The sequence below is a fragment of the Marmota marmota genome, unplaced genomic scaffold (assembly GCF_001458135.2).
Source record: "Marmota marmota marmota unplaced genomic scaffold, marMar, whole genome shotgun sequence".
NCBI classification, from domain to species: Eukaryota; Metazoa; Chordata; class Mammalia; order Rodentia; family Sciuridae; genus Marmota; species Marmota marmota.
The window spans coordinates 12,017,447-12,039,817 of NW_026000241.1; the positions used below are offsets into that span (position 1 = coordinate 12,017,447).

Sequence of the window (22,371 nt, forward strand, 5' to 3'; positions counted from 1 at the left end):
TAGCCCTAGTTTGTATTTTATTATAGACAAAGACTCACTTAGTGCCTCACTTTTGCTGAGGCTGGCTTTGAACTTGCAATCCTTCTGCCTCAGCCTCCTGATCTGCTGGGATTACAGGCATGCACTGACCAGTGATTTTCTGTTGTAATTTGGACAGTTCAGATATTATTTTATGAGATCTGGATCATATGAAATGTAAAAAAATGTGGAAAGACCTACATGTTCATGGATTGGGAGAATTAATATTGTTAAAATGCCCATACTAAAAGTGATCTAAAGATTTAGTGTAACTCCCATCAAAATACCAATGACATTCTTTACAGAACTAGAGTAAACAACCCTAAAGTTTGTATGGAAGCATAAAAAGACCCAACAGCAATCCCAAGCAAAAAGAACAATGCTGGCAGCATCACAGTATTTGATATCAAGACATGCTATGGAGCCACAGTATCAAAAAGAGGATGGTATTGGCATAAAGACAGATAGAGACCAGTGCAACAGAATAGAGGATCCAGAAAAATTCATGCATTTTCAGCCAACTGGTTTTTGACAAAGGTGTCAAAAATATACATTGGAGAAAGGACAGCCTCTTTAACAAATGGTGCTTGGAAAAATTGGGTATTCACATTTAGAAGATTGAAATTAAGCCCCAATCTAACCCTGCACAAAAATGAACTCAAATTGGATCAAAGACCTTATTGTAAGATCTGAAGCCACTAAAAGGAAACAGAGGAAACACTTCAAGATATTGGCACAGGCAACAATTTCCTGGACAGGAATCCAAAAGCAAGGAAGCAAAAGCATAAAACAAATGGGCTTATATCAAACTAAAAAGCTTCTGCACACAAAGGTAGGAGTGAAGCAATAACTTAGAGATTGGGAGAAAATCTTTGCCAGCTATTTATCTGACAGAGAATTAATATCCAGGATATGTAAATAACTCAGAAAACTTAACATCAAAAGAGGTAATCCAATAAAAAATGGGGAAAAGATTTGAACAGACATGTCTCAAAAGAAGAAATGCAGATGGCTGAAAAATATAAAAATGTTTGATATCTTAATACATTTGGGTAATGCAAATTGCGGCAGTCTGGCTGGGCACAATCAGGAGCCACTTGTCAAAAGAAACTAACTTTATTTTTAGAACCACACACGCCAAACAAAACAGCCTCTCAGGAAAAACCCTCAGAGCCTCAACTGCCACCACCGGCTTTCCACAAGCCTCTCTCTCTCACACAAGCTTCTCTCCACCTCCCACAATCCTCCTGCTCTTGAGGCCGATTGGCTGGGTCACGTGGGCGGAGCCAAAAAGTCCCCCAATGAGCAGCTCAGTGGTCTGAAAGGGCAGGGAAACAGCCCAATGAGCATCACTGCAGAGGAGCCAATCAGCTAGATGTTGCTGGGGCCGCTGTGAGCCAATCATCAGCCGGCAGCTGGAAGTTTGCTGGGGCCCCTTCGGCTGTGGCTCTCAACAGCAAATCAAAACTACAATTAGATTCCATCTCACCCTAGTTAGAGTGGCTATTATTAAAAAAACCAAAAAGCAAATGCTAGTCAGGTGGAGGTTATAGAGAAAGAGGAACTGGTATGTACTGTTGGTTTGAATGTAAATTCGTATAGTTACTATGGAAAACAGTGTGGGGATTCCTCAAGAAACTAAAAACTACCATATGATCCAGATATTCCATTCCTGAGTTTATGTCTGAAGAAAATGAAGTCAGTTTATAAAAGAGTTACCTGCATACCTGTTTATTATAGCACTGTTCACAAGAGCTGAGTTATAGAATCAGCCCAGGAGCCCATCAACAGAAGAATGGATAAATAAAAAAGATTTATGTATAATGGATTATTATTCAGCCACAAAGAATAATGAAATTCTGTCATTTGCAGGAAAGTGGATGGAGCTGGAGGATATGATGTTAAGCAAAATAAACCAGATTCAGAAAAACAAGTATCAGATTTTCACATGTAGAAGTTAAAAAAAAAAAAAAAGAGAGAGAGAGAGACCTGAAAGTAGAAGAGGGACTGGGGGGGGTACTGAGAAAGAGAGAAGGGAGAGAGCTGGGGGGAGAGAGGGTGCAGAAGGCTGGATGGACATGACCAATGCATAATATACACATGTGTGAAAACATCACAGTGAATCCCTTTAATTTATAATTAATATGTGTTTTAAATTAACCTTTGTTGACACCACTCTGGCAATGGTGAAATTCCAGGTTCCTTGCATGACCTTTATTGATACCTAGGGGAAAGGGGTTGCTTATTGCTAGGCAGAGATGGGCAGTTTATTGCTTTAATAATGCAGGGGGAGGGGATGGCGCATTACTGCCCTGTAGCTCCCACTGGGCGTCCTGTCTCACTACTCCACAGGGTGGGAGGTAGAGGGCGGTCCACCTTGTTACTGCAAGGCGAAAGTGGGTAAATAGGCTCTTCACTGGGCCTTTGTTGGTGGGCCTGTGGTAAGTGTAGTTTTTTGTTTTTGTAGGTTTTCTTTTTTTAGTACCGGGTATTGAACCATGGAGCCACATCCCCAGCCTTTTCTGTATTTTATTTTTAGTCAGGCCCTCACTAAGTTGCTGAGGTTGGCTTTGAACTTGTGATCCTCCTGCCTCAGCTTCCTAAGCTCCCGCTGGGATTACGGGGTGTGTACCACCATACCTGGCAGAGTGCAGTCCACTCCCCCCCCCCAACCCTGTGGTGTTGGACTAGAATAGAGGGTTGTTTATCTTAAAATTTTCAGATTTGATAAACTGTACCTTTTTGAGGTTTGTTGTTGTGATGACTTTTTGGGGGGGTAGTGGTGGATATCTCTGCCCATTGTTGTTTCTGGTTGCTAGTTTCTCCCACACCAAGCCTGGGATGTGTGATGCAAAAAGAAAACCCACCAAACTCACATTCCTCAAGGCCCAAGGTCCAAACCAGGCTGTCATCTCCTCTCTACCTTTCAGAATCTGCATATTTATTACATATATAATACTCAGGGTTTGTAAATTGTATCTCTTGGGAAGAGTTGGAAAATTCTTCTACCTCTCTTTCCAGAAGCAGAACTTCACTTTGTTTTTTCATAATCATCATCTCTTACTTGATTATAGCCTGTCTCATGATAACTCATAAATGGCTTCCAACAAAACAGAGTACCTGAAAGGAACTTGGATCGTTTAGTGAGGAATAGAAGTGATTCTTGGGATTACTAGCACTCAGAAATGCAACCTTTTTCTTCTTACTGGTTTAACACAACATTTGGCATGTGGTAGATACTCCATGAAAGACAGCACTACAGAGCTTGTTTGGGGGTTAACAGTTGGAATAAATGCACACTTGCTTTCCTTTACAAGAGTATACAGTTTACTCTGTCTCCCAAAAGGACCTTTCTTATTTTGCTGTAGGGTGTTTCTGTCCTGTTCTGACTTTTGGTATATCATTAATTATCTTTTTTTCTTCTTCTTCTGAGTGTCTTTATATCATGGTTTAAGGGTCTTACTGGAGTTATAAACCCTTGGTTTAAATTGATCTTGTAGTCTCTGCCTAACTCTCTTAGGACTTCATGCCATATCATTCTTTTAAAATTGTTAAATTAATATTTCGAACATTCATGAAAGTATAGCAGATAGCACAGTTAACTTTCATACTCCTGTGCCTTCCTTTTCTCTCTGGTACTAGAGGTCTCAGCATTGGTCAAGCAAGGGTTAAAGCCCATTGAACCTTCTGGCAGTTGGCCTGGGCCTGCTGGAAACTCAGTAGCTTTTGCACAGGGATGTATTTTTTCCTGGGGCTTTTCACAATTTTACTCCCCAAGGGGAGGTATGCAGAAAGAGGACAAATGGACAGTGTTATCACTGCAGCTTCTCATGTGTACAATGGAATAATCATTCATTCATTCCTCCATTGCAGATGTGATCTTTGTTCTTAGAACTCTCTCTTAGGTGGTGGAAATGCTAAATTAGTACAACAGAGAAGTAGTGTCTTTAGATTCTTACAAGAGGGAGAGAGGGCTTCCAGTTGGACACGTCTGGGGAGGTTTTATGTAGTGGGTGAATCGAGACAACCCTTGATGTGGATTTGGATATGAGGAAATGAAAAAAGTGACATCATAGACCCAGGTGTAGACTGTGAAGAGGAGCAGAGGTGAGGGGTGGTGTACATGCTGGGGGCTCCTATATTTGAGAAGAGGAAGAATTGAGATGCCAAGTCAGGTTGCATCACTTGAGTTCTTTGGAAGACAAGTTCACCAGTATACCTATTAACATCCTATCAAGTAGAAGACCTGATAAACAGGATCTGTGAAACAGGATATGTGCACACTTGGACAGACACATTAAAGTTATACTGGCTGCCTCACTAATCCTGCTGCAGGGCTGCCACACAAAGAAAAGTGTAGGTTATGCCGTGTAAGAGCATCCAGTGGAGTTGACAGGTGGGGCTTCAACCCAGTCAGACTCTACCAGCTGACCTGGTGTGGGCCTGTTTCCACCCTGAGAGGCACCTTTTTCTAATTTGCCAAAGGCACCGTGAGGGCTTAGATCCATTTTATTTTGTTTCTTAATGTGTTCTATATCATAGCTAAATATTTAGTGTTTTACTATAATATAATTTGTTAAATGACTTCCTCCTTTAGCCATCTGTAGGGACTCAGTCATCATTTTGAAGACTGGCTCTGTATCAGACATTTGCAGAAATTCAGGAGGACATGCTTGCTCAGTCCCATTTTTGCCTTCTGCTCTCTTTGTCACCAGCGTTAGGTTAAATGCTCAGAATCTCTCCACTTTCCTCCATCTCCTTTAGGTGAGGATGTGGTAACTACACTGCTTAGCCCCCACCACCCTGGGTGACCTGAGTTGTGCAGATCATTAGGCTTCTATCCCCACCTCTTCAGTGTTAGGTACTTCCTGTCTCTGTAGGTCTGTCTGGCACTGTGTCCTACTGTTAACTGCTGCCACTCCTGGGGCTTTTCACATGTTTATTCACCAAGGGGAGGTGTGTGGAAATGAGACAAATGGACAGTGTATTACTGCCCCCTTGCTTCTCTATCCCATTACCCATCATGCCAGTTGGTTTAATGCTGGAAAGGGAGATATTCATTAATTGGAAGGAAAAGAAGGATTACAAATGAAGAAGAGACAGGAAAATTGGGATCCACATAGCTGTAGAGGGCAGAGTAATAATAATAAAAGCAACATTTGCAGTTATAGTGGGGCTGAGGGTGAAACAACATGGAGTTCATGTTTGGAGGGTGGGTGCATCTCTGGCACTAACAGGATGACCTTGCTTCCCTCAGGTGTCCTCATGACTTCTCTTGCGGACCATGTCCATGATCTTTTTTGCCAGTGTGGTACGGGTGAGGGATGGACTGCCCCTCTCAGCCTCTACTGACTTTTACCACACCCAAGATTTTCTGGAATGCAGGAGATGTCTCAAGACTTTAGCTTTGCGACTGGCCCAGTATCCAGGTCGAGGCTCTGCAGAAAGCTGTGACTTTTGTATACAGTAAGTGAACATATTCGCTTTTTCAGAACAGCAGCAGAATTTAGATTACTTTTTTCCACACATTGAAGTCACATTATGCTGATCACCGTGTGTGTTAAGAGTAGATATGGTGTCAGACAGTGGTCTTAGGTTGTATGTTTACAACAATGGAATTAAGAACGGTTTGGGTGTCCTCAGGGCCTCAAGCATTGCTGTTCCAACTGCTGGCTTCTGTCAATGGAGTGCTCACAAGCATTGGAAGACCTGAGTTCAGCCAGTTTTTCTGGCTTTAGGTTGTTAGTTGTTTTTTGTTCCCCCTGTACTTAGATTCAGGGTAGGAAAAGGATAAGGAGGAAGAGGAGATGATAGATGAAAAATGTTAGAGAAAGCCAAGGAAATTAAAATACTTAATAGCTATTATCTTCAAGAGCTATTTTTTTTCACTTTAATTTTTTTAATATTTATTTTTTAGTTACAGGTGGACATAATATCTTCATTTTATTTTTATGTGGTGCTGAGGATTGAACCCAGTGTCTCACACATGGTAGGCGAGCACTTTTATCTCTGAGCCCCAGCCCCAGCCCCTCGTTTTAATTTTTTTACTTTAAAATTCTTGTATTTTGGGCTGGGATTGTGGCTCAGTGGTAGAGTGCTTGCCTAGCAAGTATGAGGCACTGTGTTCGATCCTCAGCACCAAATAAAATAAATAAATGAACTAAAGATATTGTGCTCATCTACAACTAAAAAAAATATATTAAATAAATTTTTTTTCACATTTTAATTTTTATTATGTGACAGGATCCATGGAGTGAAAAATTAGTGAGTAGGTCTCTTGTTTTCAAACAACTTACAGTCTAATGAAGGAAGAAGAGAAATATATAACTGAACAGAATACAGTGGAAAAAATCCCAGTGGAAGTAGGACTCAGGTGGTCATAATAATCCTATAACAGGTAATTGTGTGGAGTGCTTTCCATATGCCAGGCACTGTTCCTGTGCTTCCTGTGGCTTATGAGGCAAGCAGCAGTATTACACAGAGGAGGAAATTGAGGTTAAGCCACTTAACCAAAGCTGTACTGTTAGCAAGCGGTGGAGCTAAGATTTGAATGCAGGCTGTTCAGGCACTGAGGTCAGCTTCTCACATTTTATTCTAGGACTCAGAGCAAGAAGCCAATTATTTTGTGGAGGAATCAGGGGCAAGACAGGTTTTAAAATATCAAAATTTTATAGATAGTTATAGACACTACATCTATGTTTTGTAGTATTTAGTCTTCTTTTACCAAGTCCATTTTGCTTTTCTTGAATCATAGATTTTTAGTTGATCTGATAATATGGAGTCCTTTTAGGGTAATTCAGATTTAGAATCATAAAAACAAAAGGGACCGTCCAGGCTAAGTGATGGTATCGGGTAAGAAGGTCTGTGTCCTATCGGCAGTGTCAGATGGCCAGCACCTACAGCTGTCACTTTGTGGTGTGGACTCTGAGTGCTCAGGCACAAAAAGCTGAGCTGCATGTGCCCACATTTGCAGCTCCTTTCTCTGCTTGCCTGAAAGCACCTGCCTTCCTTGACTGGCCCTTCTTCATGAGGCTGTGATGAGCTAATGTGTGCTGTGCCTCAGATAGGACACCTTTTCTCTGTTGAAGGTTATATTTCTCAGTAAAAAGAAGCCTACAGTTTCAGAATGAAATCTTGGGTACCTCAGTAGTTTTTTGGAAAAGGAATATAAAACATTCTACTCATTTGTATTTTGAATTGAATATTCACCATTATTTTCCCAGAGCTAAGACTTTCTTATCTTATAGGTGAGCAGTATCATAGCTTTTTTTTTTTAAATATATTTTTAGTTATAGATGGACACAATGTCTTTTTGAAAAATATTTTTAGTTGTTTATTTAATTTATTTATTTACATGCGGTGCTGAGAATTGAATCCAGTGCCTCACATGTGTTAGGCAAGCACTTTACCACTGAGCCACAACCCCAGCCCTGGACACAATATCTTTATATTTATTTATTTATTTATTTATTTATTTAATGTGGTGTTGAGGATCGAACCTAGGGCCTCATGCATGTGAGGCAAATGTTCTACCACTGAGCTACCAATCCCAGCCCAGTATCATAGTTTTTTACAGTTGAAGGGTCATATTAATTTCTTAGGGCTGCCACAACAAATTAACACACACTGGCTTCAAATAGCAAAAAACAGAATCGCTTATAGTTCTGAAGGCCAAAAATCTGAAATCCAGGTATCTCAGGGCCTGCTCCCTCTGTAAGGCTTTAAGACTCCTTCCCATACCTCTGCTATCTTTTGACAGGTGCTGGCAATCCCTGGTTTCCTTGGCTTACAGATACATTATTATTTCATTGTCTGTCTGCATGGTCACATGGCCTCCCCTCTTTCCTTCTGTAAGAGTGCCAATCATTGGATGGGGGCCTACCCTAATCTAGTATAACCTCATTTTATCCTGATTACATCTGCAAAGATGCTGTTTCCAGATAAAATCACATTCATTGGGAGTTAGGATTTCAGGGTATCTTTTTGGGGGACACATTCAACCCACAATAGGGATCCTTTTTCATGTAGAAACACCTCTGTCCTAAAGAGGTTAGGCCCCTTCTGGAGAATTCCTTCTGACAAAAGGAGAGTCATCTTTTTCTTTAAGTTGAGGTCTTACGTAGAGACTTGTAGTTACAAAAGACAGAAAATGACAAGCCCCACAGTGGAGAACTTTGAGCAAAAATGATAATCCCCGAGGAGATATTCCATCATGAGCGACAGCTAGTAGACATCCCATATAGGTGAACTAGACCCCTTCAACCCCAAAAGTGAAATGATAGCATGGCAGTCTAAAAAGGAGTATAAAAAGAAGGAATGGATTTTTTTTTTTTTGAGTCCAGAATAACTCTAATACCACAACCAGATGAAGTCAGCATAGGAAGGAAAATTGTAGATCAGTCTAATTTTACATAGACACAAAAATCCTAAATAAAACATTATCAGACTAAATCTAGCATGTGATTAATAATGAATATGTAGAAATGCACAACAAGGATTTATTTCCAGGAGCCAAAGTGATTTAACATTAGAAGATGTGTTGAGGTAGATTAAAGTAGGAAAACATTATTCTCAGTGTAGAGAAGTTGGAGGCTAATTCTCCCTAATAGAAAATGCATCCCTCATGCATGCATAAGTGAGTAATCACACAGTGTTGGTGACTAATACTGTTAGACATTTTAAAGGAAGTCTTAAGAAAAACAATCTTAGAAACTGGTCTGGCTGAAGAGATAATATGTATGCCACAGGCAGCTATAAGACTGTTGGAGGCCAAGCAAGGGTAGAGGTGAGAGAAGGTTGTATGTGGGTATGCTATGAGAACCATGAGTCTATTTCCTGGTTATGCAGATGTTGCCCTTTTATTTCAGTTTTTCTTCTTCTGGGGACGTGGCCTGCATGGCTATCTGCTCCCGCCAGTATCCAGCAGCCATGGCCTTCTGCTTCCTGGAGACCCTGTGGTGGGAATTCACAGCTTCCTATGACACCACCTGCATTGGCCTCGCCTCCAGGCCGTACGCTTTTCTCGAGTTTGGTTTGTAACCCTCTTTCATGTTTACTGTTCTCTCCTGTGGCATTTGATGTGTAGAACTTACAGTTGAGGTTTAGCTTTGATCATATAGAAAAGCCCTGAGAGGCACAAGCACCTGGCTCTGAAAAAGAGCCTCACATCATGAGATTTCACAGCCATTAAAATGGACTAGAAGGCCTTCAGGTTTAATACTCTGGCTTTTCATGTCTTGGGAGCCGGGGGAGGTCGAGGAAGGGTGAAACCTATGTAGGTTATTCACCACAGGCCTCTGAAGCTGGGATCATCAAACTGTGGCCCAGAAGCCAGCTGCCTATTTTTGCAAGTAAAGTGGGACACAGTCATGTTCATTCTTTTATGAGTTGTCTTTGGCAGTTGTCTTTTGCCCCACACAGCACCATTGAGTTGTCCTGACAGAGACCACAGAGCCCCCCAGCCTAAAATACTGTTGGGTGCTTGAAGAAAGTTTCACCAACCCCTACACTAGAGCAGTACTACTCAGAGTGTTCTTCTTTCATGATGTAAGCACAGAAAATGAGAAAAAGTATTCAGAAACTTACTGTAATTTGACATTCCTGTGATTTTAAAAATGGTATTTTATCAAAAAGTATCAGTCTGTAACATTTGGAAGAAAAATATGGTCCTCCTCTCTTAACTTTGAGAAGCCCTGCTCTGGAAAGGATACTTCTTTTCTAGGCTCTGCTAGAAAGGTCCTGTGGAGGCTCAGGGGCTTTGGACTACAACATGATAATCATAGAGGGTGTTTGGTTTTTGTCCGTGTGGCTCATTTTGAGCTCTTGGGGTTGGGGAATATTCTGGGTCCCTGTGATGTTCTTGAACAAGAAGCTGGCAGCATCTGATACGCGTGGTCAGGCAGGGCACGGCACCTGGAAATGTTGCCAGTTGGGCTTTCCGGCTGCTATTGTGATAGCCTCACATTCCCTCTTGTTGCCTGCTGGCTTTTTAGAAATGGAACCAGCGCCCTCTTTTGGTGTCACTTGAAGGAACTGGGGAGCTTCCTAGTATGCCAGACCCACTCTGGTAGACCCGTGATAGGTGGAGAGCTCTGGCTCTTGCTCTTTCTTGAGGCTTTCAGTCCCACTTTTCCTTTTGAAGAGAACACACTATTCCCAACGCAGATCACAGCTGCAGCAAGCCTTTGGCTCTCCGTTGATTTGGAGTGGAGTGGAGTTGGGTTCTTCTCTTCCCTCATCTCTGCATGTGCCCTTCTTCCAAAGCAGTGTGCTTGATCTGATAGGAGCCCCTTCCTTGGCACCACATTTGCTCACTATTGAATGGGAGTGGAAAGAGTCAAAGCTCATTGATATTAGAATTGTACATTATTTTGTTTTGCCAATACATAGCAAGTTTCACTTCAAAAGCTTGTTAAGACTTGGTGATAGAGTAACGTAAAAGAATTAAAATCAATCACTTTCAAATATGTAATCCTAGTTTGCACAACATATTCATTTTCACTTGTACTTTCAAACAAGCTTTTTTTGAGATAATCAAGTTAGGAAAAACTGGCCTCATTTTCAAGGGTAGAGATGTTGTGTGAATCACCTAAGATTGTACTTTCTAAGACTCCAGCCCCTTTCCACCTGACACCCTTGTCACTTTTGTCCTGTGATGCATTATTGCCTTCTCTGTAATCACTTTTTAATCATTCTACTTTGAAGAGATTGATCAGACTTATGTTGTTATTTAATAATCATTTGACCTTGATGCATATATAACTTAACTCTTCAGAATCTGCCTGACTTACTAGCTTGCTTAGAAATGTGAAATTTGTTCAAATGTTACTAAACATCCATTCTTATGAGAATGCTCAACTTGGGTTGCTCTCTTTTTCCAGACAGCGTCATTCAGAAAATGAAGTGGCATTTTAACTATGTAAGTTCCTCTCAGATAAAGAGCAGCTTGGAGAAAATTCAGGAGGAGCTGGAGTTCCAGCCTCCAGTAGTTCTTACTTTGGAGGACACAGATGTGGCAAATGGGATGATGAACGGTCACATACCAATGCACTTGGAGCCTGGTAAGTGGCCTGATTTTCTCTGATATTGATGAATATGAAGTGATTCTATGTATTTCAAATAGATTTTTTAAATATTAAAAATGTATACTTGAGATGGGAGGGTATATGTTGGGAAGAAATCAGACTGATTCTGTTTCCAGGTGTTCATTATTTAGACCTTGACAGTTCTGATAGTGGGTAGCTTTGAGAGGATGCTTTCTTTTGATGAAATTCAAGAGTTGAGAAGAGTGACTTGGGAGGTTGTTTTCTTAATTAGGGTGAAATCTGTAAGTTTAAATTTTGCAAATGATATACCTTCTCTTTCACTAGAAGCTACTCATTGAATCATATGGATATATATATATATATATATATATATATATATATATATATATTTTTTTTTTTTTTTTAATTTTTTTTTAAGTGTAAATGGACACAACACAATACTTTTATTTTTATGTGGTGCTAAGGATCGAACTCAGGCCCCGCCCATGCTAGGGGAGCGCTCAACTGCTGAGCCACAATCCCAGCACGGATTTATACATATTTTTACCTCATCACTTAATGAAAAGTTGCAAATCTCCACTGAGAATCCCTGTGTACCTTCTTGGAGAGAGGGCTGTGGGAATGAGTGTTTTGATAGGTGCCAAGGCTCCTAGTGCTGTTGCTGTCTGGCTCTCCATGAGACCTGGAGAGCTCCCTTTGTCCCAGTGGATTTCACAGTCCTCATCTGAAGAATGTGATGTTAATGACATGATCACAGTGGCCCAGTACTTTGTAACTTTGGAATTAACACCATTAGCCACTTAGCACATAATGAAGCATGATTTTTTGCATTCCTAGTTTTGTAATCACATAAAGTTAAACTAATATTTAAAGTAGATATTTACTAAGGTATTCTAAGAATTCCATAATGGTGTAAGAGCTGAATCCCCTGAGAGATAGAGCTGTCTATACTGTAACAGTCTAATTATTTCATTTTTAACTATTTTGTACTAAACTCATTGCTTGAATTTAAAAAGTGGTGTATTAAAAATGTTCATGTTTTTGGCTTAACATTGTGTTTTGGTTTAATATGTTTCAACCAGTAAGTTCTTAGATTGGCTCTCATGCCAATCAGTAAGTTGTTCTAATTTGTATTGGGAGAACATTTAACTTTTGTAGAAAGAAGACTGGGTAATTGAATCCCAAGTTTCTCCCTAAACACAGGGATAACTTTATAATATATATTTTGTTTTTTTAAACACTTAGATAAGAGGAGCAAATCCAGAAAGTGTCAGCTTGCCTTCTTTCTAGGACATTTTTACTGTGGTTTGACTCATCTTATTGTCCCGAGGCTAGATCTTTACAGGTAGCATGTTCTGTTCTAATAGGAACTTTGAATTACTGAGTGAAAACTCTAACACACTAACAATAGGCATAAGTTGTGTTGTGGCCAGGGGTATGAGAGTGTGTGTGGGTGTGGTTGTGTGTGTACATGCTCATGAGCACACACATGCACACGAGTGTGAGAAATGTAAGGACAAGAAAGGATGATTTTAGAAGAGCATAGCAAGAGAATGGGTGGGACAACATTTAATTGTGTGAACCAGAATCCACTTCAACAGTTATCTTTCAGGAGAAAATGGAATATTTGTTCTAATTACAATTCCAGAAACAGCTTATAGCCTAAATAATCAATGTTTCCCTCCTCTTCCCTATTATTTTAGAATTAAAACCACATTTATTTGTCATCAGTCTCTTTAGATGCACACATTACCCTGAATATTGTCTTTATAAAAAGAGTGGAACATTTTACAAGCTGGGGGTTGAGGCATCTAATAAAAAGCCAGCCTTAGCAACAGCGAGGTGCTAAGCAACTCAATGAGACCCTGTCTCTAAATAAAATACAAAATAGGACTGGGGATGTAGCTTAGTGGTTGAGTGCCCCTGAGTTCAATCCCCAGTACACACCCCCACCAAAAAAAAAAAAAAATCTATCAGAATTTGACACCCAATACAAACAAAGCCATGGTCCTCTCTTATAGCAGAAGTTGTTTAAAATCATAGTTTCTCCATCTATGGTCGATTGACATGTTTGTACCAGTCCATTCTTTACTCTTGGGGACTAATCTGTGCATTTTAGGTTGTTTAGAAGCATTTCTGGCCTCTGCCCGCTGGATGCCAATAGAAAATGTCTCCAGACATTATCAAATATCCTCTGGGCAGCAAATCACTCCGTTTGAGAACCACTGCTCTAAATAGAAAGGAAATAGGCACTTGAAAACCTGCACTTGCCTATAAAAGGGCTTATTTCTGGAAGATACTCACCTCAGATTTCCAGGTCCATTCTGTCCTTCATTTCTTGCCTTTTTTCTTCTAACTTCTGCTGCTTTTAAAATTAGCATGTTTGTAATTTTGTGTTTAACATCATAAACCTATCATTAGTGGAGGTCTAGTTAATGGCTTTGCTTGTCTTTCTTTCATATAGATGTTATTTTCTCTATAGACACTTATTTTTTTCTTTTCATTGTGAAGCTCCTAATTTCCGAATGGAGCCAGTGACGGCCCTGGGGATTCTCTCCCTTGTCCTCAACATCATGTGCGCTGCTCTGAACCTCATTCGTGGTGTTCATCTCGCAGAACATTCTTTACAGGTAACCTCTTTTTTTTTTTTTTTTAACAGTTTAAATTGAAGGACACATCTAAGAAGTAACTAGGATATATTTTATTTATAAAGTTATTATGCACTGAGGTTTAAAATTTTTAAAATTCAAATGAAAATTAAAAAATTTTATACTTTGTAGTAAGTTGAACATACATGGAAATTGCCTGCTGGGATATTAGTATAAAATGGACAACTCAATTCAAGGATATTGGACTACCTTGTTTTCCTTGGGAATACAGGTGTCTTTCCAGGGCATAGATTATTCACCTATGGCAAACATCTGATTCAGACTTTAAGGTTAAGTTTCTTTTTGCCCTGGGAAAAGGTTGTCCTACAGTCTGATTTGTAAAGACCTGTATCACTAGGATAGGATAGAGTTCTTTGTTGGCCTGCTCATCTCAAAGCAACTTTATGTTTCATTGTTCTTTGTTTTGTCACTGGGGATTGAACCCAGGGCCTGGTGCATGCTAGGTAAGTGCCCAAACACTGAGCTACATCTCCAGCCATTTTTATTTTATTTTGAAATAGAGTCTAACTGAGTTGCCCAGTCTGGCTTCAGACTTTTGATCCTCCTGCCTCAGCCTCCCAAGTAGCTGGAATTACAGGTGTGCACCATCATATCCAGCTCATTGCTTTTTAAAATATGTTTTTGGATTTTGAAGAATTTCAAATACTTTTTAAAGGAACAGAATCACTATTAGTATAAGCAAATAGATATTGTTTTAAAAGATAGAGCTATAATGCTGGTACCTTCATATGTGGAGGCCATAGTCTAAAGTGCAGTGGATGTTGGACCTCAGAGACTGAGGAGAGTGTGGAGAGTGGCAGCAGGCCTGTTACCAGAGTGTTATTTGCTTGATAACACATCTCATCTTTGACCAGTGTTTGGTGTGGTTTCCACTCTTAATTGTTTGATTATTAATAATCAGATATTTGCCAACTGTTTGTAAAACTAGAAGAGATGCCAATAAGATGGTTAAGACCTTGTCTCTGAGGACTCTTGTGGTACAAAGCGTAGTGTGGTGACAGCACTGAGGACGAGGCAATGGCTGGGGCTGGGAGGAATTAGAGAAATTGTGGTATTGATAAAAAGTAGGATTTTGAGAGGTGGAGTGATTGTGGGCTCATTACAGGTTGAGGACTTAGATCTGTGGGGACAGGAGGGCACATGGTTTATCTAGTTCATTGAAAATAGTTGCATGCCAGCCCCTGATCTGGTATATAAGAGGGACTTAGGTCTCATTGTGCTGTCAGCCATACCACACTGAATGAGGGTTAAAATGCTCTGGGTTATAGTGTTTCATCTAAATATTCTTTCCTTATGTTTCTTGTACTTATTTTAGGTTGCCCGTGAGGAAATTGGAAACATTCTGGCTTTTCTTATTCCTTTCGTAGCCTGTATTTTCCAGGTGGGTGAAGTGTTGATGGCCTTATTTGGTTGTTCTGGAATTATTGGCAAGTTTTAGATCCTGCTTTTGTTCTACCAAGGCCTTGGTTCAAATCCTGGACCGTACTAAGTGAAAGGATCTGTGGCCCATCCTGCCTAATTCTCTCATTTTAGAGGAGGAACTTTAGGCTCAGAAAGGGAAAGCCACTTGTCCAAGGCCATAGGGCCACTGAAAACAGTGGAATAGGAACTAGGAATTTGGGTTTGATTCTCTAGAAGGGAGGGATGAGGTTGCAGGGTAAGGCAGGATGTTACCCTGTGTTTATTCTTGGGACAATTCAAGTGCAGAAATATCCTTCTGTATAAGGAGCAGAAAGATGTGTTTTGTTTTGATTTTTTTAAGTTGTTGATGGACCTTTTATTAATTTATTTATTTATATGCAGTGCTGAGAATTGAGCCCAGTGCCTCACACATGCTAGGCAATTGCTCTACCATTGAGCTACAACCCTGGCCCTGAAGATGTGGTTTTTAAACTTACGACTAGGTAAAAAACAAAAAAATTACAGGTTCTTTAATAGTAATACCTTCTGACTCAAATCTATCCCTAGGAAAATTAGTACATTAACTAGAGGGCTTGGATTATTATTTAGTTATTTTCATACCAGCTGAGTACTTAAAAGGGGTAGCATGATAAGGAGCTTTTGCATTCCTTGTAGACAGAGTTAATTCTAGCAAAAACCCAACTCAAATTCTCCATTCTTGATAAAATTTTAATACTTTCTTTACATTCTTAAGCTTCTTTTTTGCTTTTGTTTTGTTTTTTAATTAAAATTTCTGGCTGGGCACGGTGGTGTATGCCTGTAATCCCAGTGGCTTTGGAGGCTGAGGCAGGAGGGTCCCAAGTTCAAAGCCAGCCTCAGCAAAGGCGAGGCACTAACCAACTCAATGAGACCCTGTCTCCAAATAAAAGACAAAAAATGGCTGGGGATGTGGCTCAGTGGTTTAGTGACCCTGAGTTCAGTCCTTGGTACCCCTCCACCCCCGCGGGGGGAAAAAGTGTCTGTTCTCAGGGCACATCTTAGAATTTTTTCTTTTTTTTCAAGAATTACTTGATTGTGCCAAAAGAAGCTTTCAACCCTAGATTAAAAATGCACTCACTTTTTAGGAATCTGGTCTCTAAAACCTTGGGTGTAGCCAGCAACAGTTTTCTAGAGCTGGCATTTCAGGGCTGCAGGGACCTTACAGTTCCACCTTCATTCCTTCAGCTGTGCTCCTATCCTGGATCTCTCTCTCTCTCTCTCTCCCCTGCTGTAGCTTAAGCCCTGTTGATTGCTTCATGATCTGAGAATATGCTTTATTTTTCTTAAAAAAAGAACAAAAAAACTCTTTCCAGCTTTTGCAGAATAAGAATAGCCCCTTTTCTGTGAGGTCACCCTACATGAAATGCGTTACTCTCTCTTTTGGGAGAACTTTCTCTGACTCAGAGATGCTTTTGAAGATGTGATTAAAAAAATGTGCCCAAGGGAACTGAGTTGTGACTCAGGAGAAACCAAAATAGTAAAATCATGACTTTCACCGGCTTGCTTGCCTGTCATGGCTCCCTGAAGAAAAACTTCCCTCGGAGGCTAGTCAGTCCTGCTGGGAGACCCTGGCTATCTGCCCACTCCCCACAACCCTCTCCCTCTCCTCTGCAGCCCACAGCCTGGATACCATCTTTTATGTCTTCAGCTTCTTTCCAGCATTCCTGCTGTCAACGTCTGTTTCACTTTCCTCTTTTTCAAATCCTGTCTTTCATTCAAAGATCAGCAGCAGCCTAACCAGGAAGTTCAAGCTTCACTGTAGTGAATATAATTTAATTAGTGAATGCATGTGAAATGATGCTGTTGGTGGCACCTGCAGGAGGTGACTCTTGCACCTAATCTTGTGGCTGTTTGATTATCTCTGATTGGTTGTGTTGTGTGGTCTCGTTTCAGTGTTATTTGTACCTGTTCTACAGTCCAGCCAGGACTATGAAGGTGGTGCTGATGCTGCTCTTTATTTGCCTGGGTAATGTGTACCTGCATGGGCTGAGGAACCTCTGGCAGATCCTTTTCCACATAGGAGTGGCTTTTCTATCTTCATACCAGATACTGACAAGACAGCTTCAGGAAAAGCAGTCTGACTGTGGAGTGTGAGGACACCATGGATCCTTTGATTTTCTTTGGAGAGTCAATCTGTGTTTCCCTTCTTGCTTCTCCAAGTTCACCTCAAGTTTCCATGCTTAACGTTCCTTTCAACTAAACTGGACTGAAAAACCGAGATTGGGGATTTCTAACAGGTGCTGTGGAAATCATGAGGTCACTCAATACCCACCTGGTCTTGGTTGTGTGCTGAGCATCATTGCAGAACCTCTAGTTGAGCATGTTTACTTAGGACAGCAGAATCCGAGGGCTTACTCAGAAGGAGAATTATTGGAAGATCAGAATGGAAACATTTTGGTCTTTTAAATTAAATGATACAATAAACTACTAAATTCAATAATACTAGTTTTAGTAATTGGCACTTGTCTCCAAGCAACTACTTTAAAACGTAAATAGTGTAAATGTGACTTGGTTAGTTTTTTACAGAGGGTCAGTACAGGGTGAATTAAAAACTTAAACATATAGTTCATGGATATAAGCTAGGTAAATTTTGTTTACATTTTTGATAACTTAGGTTTGATATGCCATTGAAATATTTAAATATATTTTGGATATAAACTGAACTTCATTTAGGGTGAAGACAAAAGTAAGCCAAGAAAATGGTTAAGAAATCTGAGGTCACTTAATTTATAGATAATCTTTTATGGTGGTGGGACTGTGGGTACAGAAATGTTGTATATTTATTTGCAGGGTATATCAGAATATTTTAAAAATTAATTGATTAATCAATACTGTTGAATCATAAGCTTATAAGCATGAGCAGACCTGAGAATTTCTGGATGCCTGATAATTGACCACAAAGTGGTCAGATGGTGTGGATTCACATACTTCTCAGCCCCAGTTGGCAGAAACTCCTGGCATCAGCCTTTGAAATAGCAGCTGAATGCCTGTCATTTTAATGGTGATGACTATGTGATCCAGTGTGCCTCTTCCCAAAGGCCCCCAAGTTAATTACTCCTCTACATCTTTCCTGATAATCTTACTTAGATCAATAACCTCATTTTTTTAATTAATAGTAATGTTAACTTTTTAAAACTTTATTAAGCTATAACTGATACATGGTCTGGAAAGTTTATTTCATTGTCAAAAATATTGATTGGTCATCATTTTCCTAAGTATGGCTCAGAATGAGATCCATCCTTCAAGTCTCCAGAAATTTCAGCCTGGGTTGTCAGGCTCAAATGGCCCAGGAGGTCATTTGGGAGTTTGCCCTTTGGTTGTTTTGGTAGAAGTCTGGAATCTGAATAACTCAACCACAATTGCATGGAATACTTTGGGTTGAATTATGTAACTTGATAAGCTAAAATTCTATTTTGATAGTTTTTAAAGTAGAAAACCATTGTGAGAGTGATTGAGTTGGTGGGGAAGCAAGAATGTAGTTTTAGAGAATTCAGATTTGGTTATTATTGGTATTGTTATTGAGCTACCTTGGTATCATTTTAAGAAACACAAGTTTATATGACGCTGAACTGGATTGGGAAAATGTTGCCATAGAAACTTTATTTTCTTATAATAGAATTTTCTATTTTTAACCAACTACAAAATATCTGGATATGAAAAGTATATGGGCAGCATCCTCAGACATAAACTTCAAGGTTATATCTCCATTGACTTTGCATCTTCAAAATTTCTACATACCTGACAGATAAGTTTTCAGTTTTCCTGGGAGATAATTTTGAAGAGGCAGTTAAGATAGAATGGGAAGTCCAGAGGAGAGAAGAATCCTTTTAAATTAAAGCACACGCACAAAAAAGCTTTAAAATTTGATAAGAAACAGCTTTAAAATATATTGTTTTTGAGCCAGTTTGATGTTGGTGTTGCTGTGTAGCCTGCACCCCATGTGTTTTGGGGTCTGAGACTGTGATGCCCATTTAACAAGCAATAAAGAAGCAGTCCCTGAAGATGAACCCTTGTTGGTGAAGCTCTGCGCCCACCCACCTGTGCACCAGTGGAGATATTATCTATACTTGATTGAATGTGGTCTTAATCAGGTAACATCTAGTCGGGGTTTGAGATTTATTTTTTCAAACATAAGGAAAAAGGTGTACTGGAAGAACAGTGTAAATAATGACCACAAGAACATTGTTTAACTGAAATCCCGCTAAAAGATACCTCAACCTGCTGGAGGGAGAGACTAATGACAGGAAAGAAGTCTGGTGATTTCCTCCAAGGGAAATCCCAGGATTGGGGTTGACTTAGCTCAGACTTGGAGATTTGTAGCCCTTTGTGTGATGCTGATGACAGAAAGCTGGTTCCACGTCCCAGGAGTTTTCTTTAGCCCACCACGGACCCACTGCTGTTCTGGCACCTTCACTGTCCCAGTATTTGATGCTACTCGCCTAACCATCTCATGGGGCCAGATCTAGCGACAAAGGAAGCAGTACTGAAAACAAAACCTTAATGGTGTCTTCTGAGATCAGATGCTGTGAGAGCTTGAGCTTCAGAGAGTGTTATATCTCTCTGTAGCACCAGGGCAGGAGTGTGGCTCAGTGCTCTTAGGCAGGATACAGAAGATTCTGTTTTACTCTTCCTGCGGTTGGCCTTATTGTGCTGGTGGAGACAACTGGGGCCCATTTGGGGTGGCATTCCCTCTCAGTGCTAGCAGTGTGACCGTAGACACCTGATTTTGCCTCTTAGGAGTGCACCCATTATCTGTGAACTCTGTTGACATGCCCTGGGGAACATAGCCCAACATTTTCAAGTTCCTTAAGGGATGGGGGAAAGGGTTTCTGGAGGAGTGCCAAAATGAAAGCAGTTAGTCATTTCAGTAGGCCTTACCCCTTAGCTCCTCTGTTCTTTCTTAGGTGCTCTGATTCTCCAACTCCCCTGCCTTTTTCCATCTCTGCCTACTACACTCCAGACCTAGGGATAGAGGTAGAACCAGAGTCTCTAAAGAGACAGGAAAGCCACTGAATTGTGATTGAGAGGGTAGGCAGAGGGACTTCAGAATGAGAACAGACTGCATTGAGGCTGGCCCTCTTAGCCTGCCTGAGAGTCAGGCCTCAGGGAGGATTAGTACTTTGGTGGTCAGCCCTGCTCAGAGTCAAAGATGATGGCTAACAGGCCACAAATGGCTGGCTGTTTGGGACAGGGGGGTTAGGGGAGCTGAACTGAGGGCTCTATTGTCTGCTGGAAGATAACAGCCACCCCTTGGCATGCAGCGGGTGCATGTTGCACCTTACCAAGGGATGCCATTTACTGCTCCTTAACTAGGAGTTGACTGCTAGTAACATGCAGGACAGTGGCTCTCAGAGAATCTGCTATATGCACAGTCTAGCACAAGTGAGGATAGGGATGGGAGTGATTACTGCAATCAGATGTGCCCAGCAGACCCTGCTCATTCATTGCTTATATTCCAGAATCCCAGGCAGAATTCTACACAGGTATGGGGAGCTCTGCCTGTGTACCCTGACTGCTAATAATAATGGTGGAGGAAGAGTATGTGGACATGCCCTCAAGGGATGAGGCGTTGGAAGGTGTGCATTGATCAGCTGACCAGATGACCTTGAGATTGGCTTGGTTCTTCCACTCAGTCCTACATCACAGTGGAAGTCCCTGCCTGTCTGGCCTCAGTTTTCTCTTCTGGGAAATGATGAAAACATCAATCTGCAATCCTGTATGCTGCTGTGAGAATCAGCAGTGGTAGTGGAGGGTAATACTGGGTGATACATTGTTCATATGCAGGAGGAGGAGGTCTTTGAGTCAACCTGGTCCTGTAGGCTCTGGGTGCATTAGGCAGCTTGGCACAGCCGTGTCTTCTGACCTTTGCAAAAAGGCCTTTTATGAGACTGCAGTGCAAAGGACCTCATTCTTTCATTCCAGAAAGGTAGTGGCCTCTCTTCCCTTGGACCTCCTGCTTCCTAGGCACAGAGCTCCTGGTAGCATTGGCATTGGGTTTACTCCAGGATCTAAGGAGGCCCATTCTGTTGGTTGGACCAAACCTCAGTGTCTATCACCAACTCAAATTAGCAGACCTTTAATTCTCCTATCTGGGAACAGTGATATCAAACTTCTGTTGCTGGGGAAACCTCATTAGCAGGGAACGTGTGGAAAGGGGCTTGTTGTTAAAATCTGGGAATGGTTGGATATGGAAACATCTGCCCATGTGTACTGATGTCAGAGCTTTGTCTCACAAGCGCCTTTTATTTTAGGGTAAAATTATCAAACCCATTCTGTTCCTTTAACTTGTATGTGGTACATATGACCTTTAGCCCTTACATTTGTATAATTCTGGGATTGCTTCAGAAGTATTAGCTAATGAATTATTAATATGACTTAACCCCCAGGATTCAATTTTATTTAATGGAATTTTCTACTAAGAGCATAAAAAATTGAGGCTGATCTAGCCAGGGGAAAACCATTTATCTTACATACTCATTTCCAGTATTTGCTGTCCTTGTCATACAAGCTTCTTACTGTTTTCATGTAACAGCAAAGATCTATTTTGAGTACATCATGGGTACATTTTAACAAACTTTCACATAGTGATAAAACCTAAACTCCTGTCAGTGTACATACAGAATGTTGTATAGCCATTTATATACTATGTATATATAAATTAAATGAGGTGGCTTCAGAAGTGGGAGAATAAATCTAAGGTGTTTATTAATGTGTGTGTTTGTGTTTGTACTGTATGAACAATTTGGAGATGTAGGTCCTTTTTCCTATGTGGTATGAGGTGGGCCTGATGAATAGGAAGGGAGTATTGAGAGAAGTGACATTTTGGTTTTCTTGTCCAGTGACATCTGGACAGGTACAGTTCTTTGCAGGAGTCCCCAGCCAAGACAGCAGTCACAGTGCTGCCTTGGGGGCTGGGCTGCCTGCCTTCTCTGCAGACTCTGTCCCCACCTGCTGTGTGTCTGTAGGCAGGCATATCCCCTGCTCTGGGTTCTGGGCTTCTGTCTGTACTGAGGGTGATGGAAGTTTTCATCTTCTGGGACCAACCTGGTCACAAAATGACCACCAGGAGGCGCAGCTGCTGGCCTCATCATGGGGTTCCCAGCCAAGAGATGGTGTCCTTTTACAGATGCTTTCCTGCAGCAGCTGACAGAATTCCCAGAAAGGAAGCAAGTGCGCCATCCTCTCCTGACCATCTTTCG

General features: G+C 40.8%; 1 protein-coding gene across 5 annotated transcripts in view; it reads left to right on the plus strand.

Moving 5' to 3' along the window:
• Sec22c (SEC22 homolog C, vesicle trafficking protein) overlaps positions 1-21,881 on the plus strand; it is a 28,400-nt gene extending 6,519 nt beyond the window's left edge. For 4 of the 5 annotated variants that reach the window (XM_048795490.1, XM_015489434.2, XM_048795489.1 and 1 more), the window contains 6 exons: positions 5,276-5,484; positions 8,886-9,049; positions 10,899-11,078; positions 13,575-13,693; positions 15,048-15,113; positions 17,066-21,881. In XM_048795490.1, the coding sequence (XP_048651447.1) occupies positions 5,303-5,484; positions 8,886-9,049; positions 10,899-11,078; positions 13,575-13,693; positions 15,048-15,113; positions 17,066-17,266 (912 nt within the window). In that variant the 5' untranslated portion in view covers positions 5,276-5,302 and the 3' untranslated portion in view covers positions 17,267-21,881. The remainder of the gene's footprint in view (positions 1-5,275; positions 5,485-8,885; positions 9,050-10,898; positions 11,079-13,574; positions 13,694-15,047; positions 15,114-17,065) is intronic. The other variant, XM_048795492.1, reaches the window with a different exon arrangement.
• Positions 21,882-22,371: the final 490 nt, after the last annotated feature.